The sequence below is a fragment of the Octopus bimaculoides genome, chromosome 15 (assembly GCF_001194135.2).
Source record: "Octopus bimaculoides isolate UCB-OBI-ISO-001 chromosome 15, ASM119413v2, whole genome shotgun sequence".
In the NCBI taxonomy this organism is placed as follows: Eukaryota; Metazoa; Mollusca; class Cephalopoda; order Octopoda; family Octopodidae; genus Octopus; species Octopus bimaculoides.
The window spans coordinates 9,605,602-9,610,090 of record NC_068995.1 but is presented as its reverse complement, the minus strand read 5'-3'; the positions used below and the strand labels follow the sequence as shown (position 1 = coordinate 9,610,090).

Genomic DNA, 4,489 nt, shown 5'->3' with positions numbered 1-4,489 from the left:
AAAAAAAAACCATTATTATTATTATTATTTTATGTTTGACTTTTGTTTTGCATTTGTACAAGTTGGATCCAAGTCTCACCCAGAGACCTCAAGAGACAACAAGTTAGAGAAGTTCATGTAGGTGTTATGCCTAGAGTACCATATATTTGAATTTGTACAGTTTTGTTCAAGTGAATGTTTAAGAATTATTATTATTATTATTATTATTATTATTATTATTATTATTATCGTCAAGGCGAAGGTAAAGAATACGCACCCCTGGTGTTTAGCGTTACGCCGAAAGCGGGTGGTGTGCGTATTCTTTACCTCCGTCATCGTCAATGTTGTTTACATGGATATTACGCAAATGACTTGTCTGAATACAACAACAAAAGTCCAAGGTTACTTAACACAAACCTCGTTTACAGATGTGTTCCTCAACCATTCTTCTTTTTTTTTTGCATACGGACCACTTTGGTACCTGTTTTATTCTACTGGACTCCCCCCCCCCATAGCCGTTCGATGTTTGAAAAAATACTATTATACTTTTAAAATTAAAAGAAGTTATTAAGGTATTTTGTGTACTGCGGAAGTCTAACCAATTTATTTGCACGTAAATTTTAACAAGAAAATCTTATGTGGATTCCGGTTGAAAACCACTGAGTTAGAGTTTGACACATGTTGTACTTGAATGCTACAACGTGTATTTCAGATTTTACTGTCCTAAATAGAATATTTTCCAAACAAATACTTGACCGTCTGATTTATTTTTGGCACTTCTGCAGACATGCTTACGATACTATTTAATGAAGGGGGCGAGGTGGCAGAAACGTTAGCACGCCGGGCGAAATGCTTAGCGGTGTTTCGTCTGCCGTTACGTTCTGAGTTCAAATTCGACTTTGCCTTTTATCCTTTCGGGAATCGATTAAATATGTACCAGTTACGCACTGGGGTCGATGTAATCGACTTAATCCCTTTGTCTGTCCTTGTTTGTCCCCTCTGTGTGTAGCCCCTTGTGGGCAATAAAGAAATAAGAAACTTTAGCACGCTGGGCAAAATGCTTAGCAGTGTTTCGTCTGTCTTTACGATCTGAGTTCAAATTCCACCGAGGTCGACTTTGCCTTTCATCCTTTCGGGGTCGATATATTAAATACCAGATGTGTACTGGGGTCGATCTAATCGACAGGCCCCCTCCCCCTTGTGCCTAGAGTAGAAAAGAATGCTATTAATGAAATTTAAACCAATTTATGACACATATTATTAGGGTTTCTGGTTAGGGTTGAGTTTAGTGGTTAGGGTTTAGAGTTGTGGTTAGAGTATGGGGTCAGTAGCGTGGTTAGTGAGCAGGGGGTGAGGGGCATCACTTTTGGGTCTGCTGTATAACCCTAACCCCTGGATAGGATGCCAGTCTTTCGCAGGGTTACTCATTTTTGCCTGCTGGGTGGACTGGAGCAACGTGAAATGAAGCGTTTTGCTCAAGAACATAACACATTGCCTGGTCTAGGAATTGAAACCACAATCTTGTGATCACGAGCCGAACATCCTTACCACTAAACCATGGGTCTCCACTGGGCGATGGGTTACTTCAGACATTGAAGAATAGATACAGTCCATGCGATGGACTTCCAAAGTCTCTCATGATGCTTTGGTCTAGTTGGAGTTATGGTAGGAGATACTTGCCTAAGGTGTCCTGCTGTTGGATCAAAATGAGAGGACTGGGTGATAACTTAGCATGTTCTTGACTACACAGCTATGTCTGTAATCTATATTGAATATGAAATGGCATAATTAACACTATCCTCATACCACCACCACCACCTCACTATCATTACCAACACTACCACCACTACAACACTATCATTACCACCCTGCTGCCAGTAACACTGCAACACTCGTCCCCACCACTACACCACTACAATAACTACCAACCTTTATCACAGCCATACCTATACCACTACACTACTCTCACCACCATTATCAACACTATCATCACAACACTAAAACCGCTACCGCCACCACCACAACACTATCACCACAACCACTACCACCAACGCTACCATCACTAACACTACAATCATACCACCACTACCACCAACACTATCATCAGTAACACTCCAATCATACCACCACCACCACCACTACAATCATACCACCACTACTATCATCAATAACACTACAATCACACCACCACCACCACCACGACCACCAACACTATCATCAATAACACTGCAATCATACCACCACCACCACACTATCACCACAACCACTACCACCAACGCTACCATCAATAACACTACAATCATATCACCACTACCACTTCAATACTATCACCGCAACCACTACCAGCAACGCTATCGTCAATAACAGTGCAATCACCACCACCACCACCACCATCGCCACCACAACAGGGGTCTGTTATAAGAGGATATCGAATATTGAATATTAAAATATCTTTCCTGATATCCTATTCTTTGCTCACGTCACAGCTTTGCACGTTCGCACAAACATTATTCTTCAGGCCATTATATGGGACAATGGCTTCTCCCCTCCTTTGGTTATATTTTCAGTTTTTTTTTATCTTGTCTACATGGTATTGTTGTTGATGAGGATGTTTAACCCTAGGTCAGCTCTCATTGAGTAGACCTATGATTAAAGAAGGCATTCCAGTTGTGACCACCCTTCCTGTTTTAGGGATGCATGTGTATATATAGAACTATTCTGCTAGCTCTTCACCTTAATAATAATAATAATAATAATAATAATAATGATGATGATCCTTTCTATTATTGGTACAAGGCCTGAATTTTTTGGTAGGGTTAGGGACTAGTTGATTACATCAGTCCCAATTCTCAGCTAGTACTTATTCCATCAACCCCGCAAGGATGAAAGGAGCAGTTGACCTTAGTGGAATTTGAACCCTACCATACTACTACTACTACTACTATTACTGATAATAACAATAAAAAAAAATAATATTAATGATTTCAGATTTTGGCACAAGGCCAGCAAGATTATGTAATTCAAAATATAAACAATTACAAACCATAAAATAAATTATTATTTTCCAAAACGAAACAAAACAGTAAGAGGGAAAATAATGTTTATTTTTGTATACTTCCACTTTATTTATATTTGAAAAGATTCCTCCAACTTTTTTGAATTGCAAAGTCTTTGGTCAGATCCTCAAAATTAATCTTAGGTAACACATCTGCATCTATACTTTGTAAAGATAAAGGCATCCCGAATATTATTTTAGCAAGTTTAAAATTATTTCTTTTGTGCTGTAAACCATTTACCATTTCTAAAGTGCCCCCCACCTTCCCTTGATGCCCTAAGCTCGTGCTTATTTTACTCGATGGTTAATCCAGTGCTGCCTTTTACCATTTTTGTTTGCTTTCATTTAACTAACCTCAACAAATTTTTTACCGTTTCCATTTCCCCTCTTTTCAGAGCAACTTTGCCAAACAGCAGCGCTTTGCCAGTACCTTGGTAATTGCTGAACACAACAATGATACACTCGGCTCTATTACTCTGAATGCAATTAGTGCTGCAGCAAAGATCGGTGGAGACATCACATGTTTGGTGGCAGGAACTCAATGTGCCAAGGTCTGTATGTTTACTTCATGTTTGTTCCGTGTTGTCTTTGTTTTCGCTTTCAGATGATGTGAGAATGCTTTAGTTTAGTTTTATTTTATTTGCTAAACACCAATAAACTGCATCTAGTGCCAGAGTGCTTTTTTTTTTTTACACTTTTTTTTATGGTTTACATTTGTGCATTGTTTTTCAACAAAATAAATTTCTAAAAAAGATTCTGGAAATGATCTACTCGTGTAAATTTACGCACACCTTAAAGCTTATTTTTGTTTTTGTGGAAAAAAAGTGCATAAATTACATGGGTTTTTTTACAGTAATCCCTCCCATCTGCTAATATGAGGGTCTTCTTTGACTGTAATCAGGTAAAATCAGTGGTGGTTAAACATTCTTTTGTTTTCTTTTGCTGGGGGTCTATAGAACAGAGAGACTGCAAGTGAGAGGTGTAGATTGTTCAGCTCAATGGAGGGGATATTCTAATAAGTGAAATTGGGTTAGCTTGTTGTCACCATTGTCCCACATTGCTATGTTTAGTCAACATAATAATGTTGTATAAAGGTAAGAGATAAGGCAGACAGTCGTAAGTGCTAATTTGAATTTCATTGAACCTCTTCAATAGACTTTGTACTTCTGTCATAGCAAATTGCTATATATATATATATGTGTGTGTGTGTGTGTGTGTGTGTGTGTGTGTGTGTGTGTATATGTATATGTATATATGTATGTATATGTGTGTGTATATATGTATATATATATGTATATATATATGTATATATATATATATGTATATATATATATATATGTATATATATATTTATATATGTATGTATATATATGTATATATATATATATATATGTATATATATATATGTATGTATATATATGTATGTATATATATGTATGTATATATATGTATATA

General features: G+C 37.1%; 1 protein-coding gene across 1 annotated transcript in view; it reads left to right on the top strand.

Annotated features, from left to right (window-relative positions):
• Positions 1 to 4,489, top strand: part of LOC106879363 (electron transfer flavoprotein subunit alpha, mitochondrial) — a 20,745-nt gene that overhangs the window by 1,957 nt on the left and 14,299 nt on the right. The window contains exon 2 of the mRNA XM_014928884.2: positions 3,430 to 3,585. Coding sequence (XP_014784370.1) covers positions 3,430 to 3,585 — 156 coding nt within the window. The remainder of the gene's footprint in view (positions 1 to 3,429; positions 3,586 to 4,489) is intronic.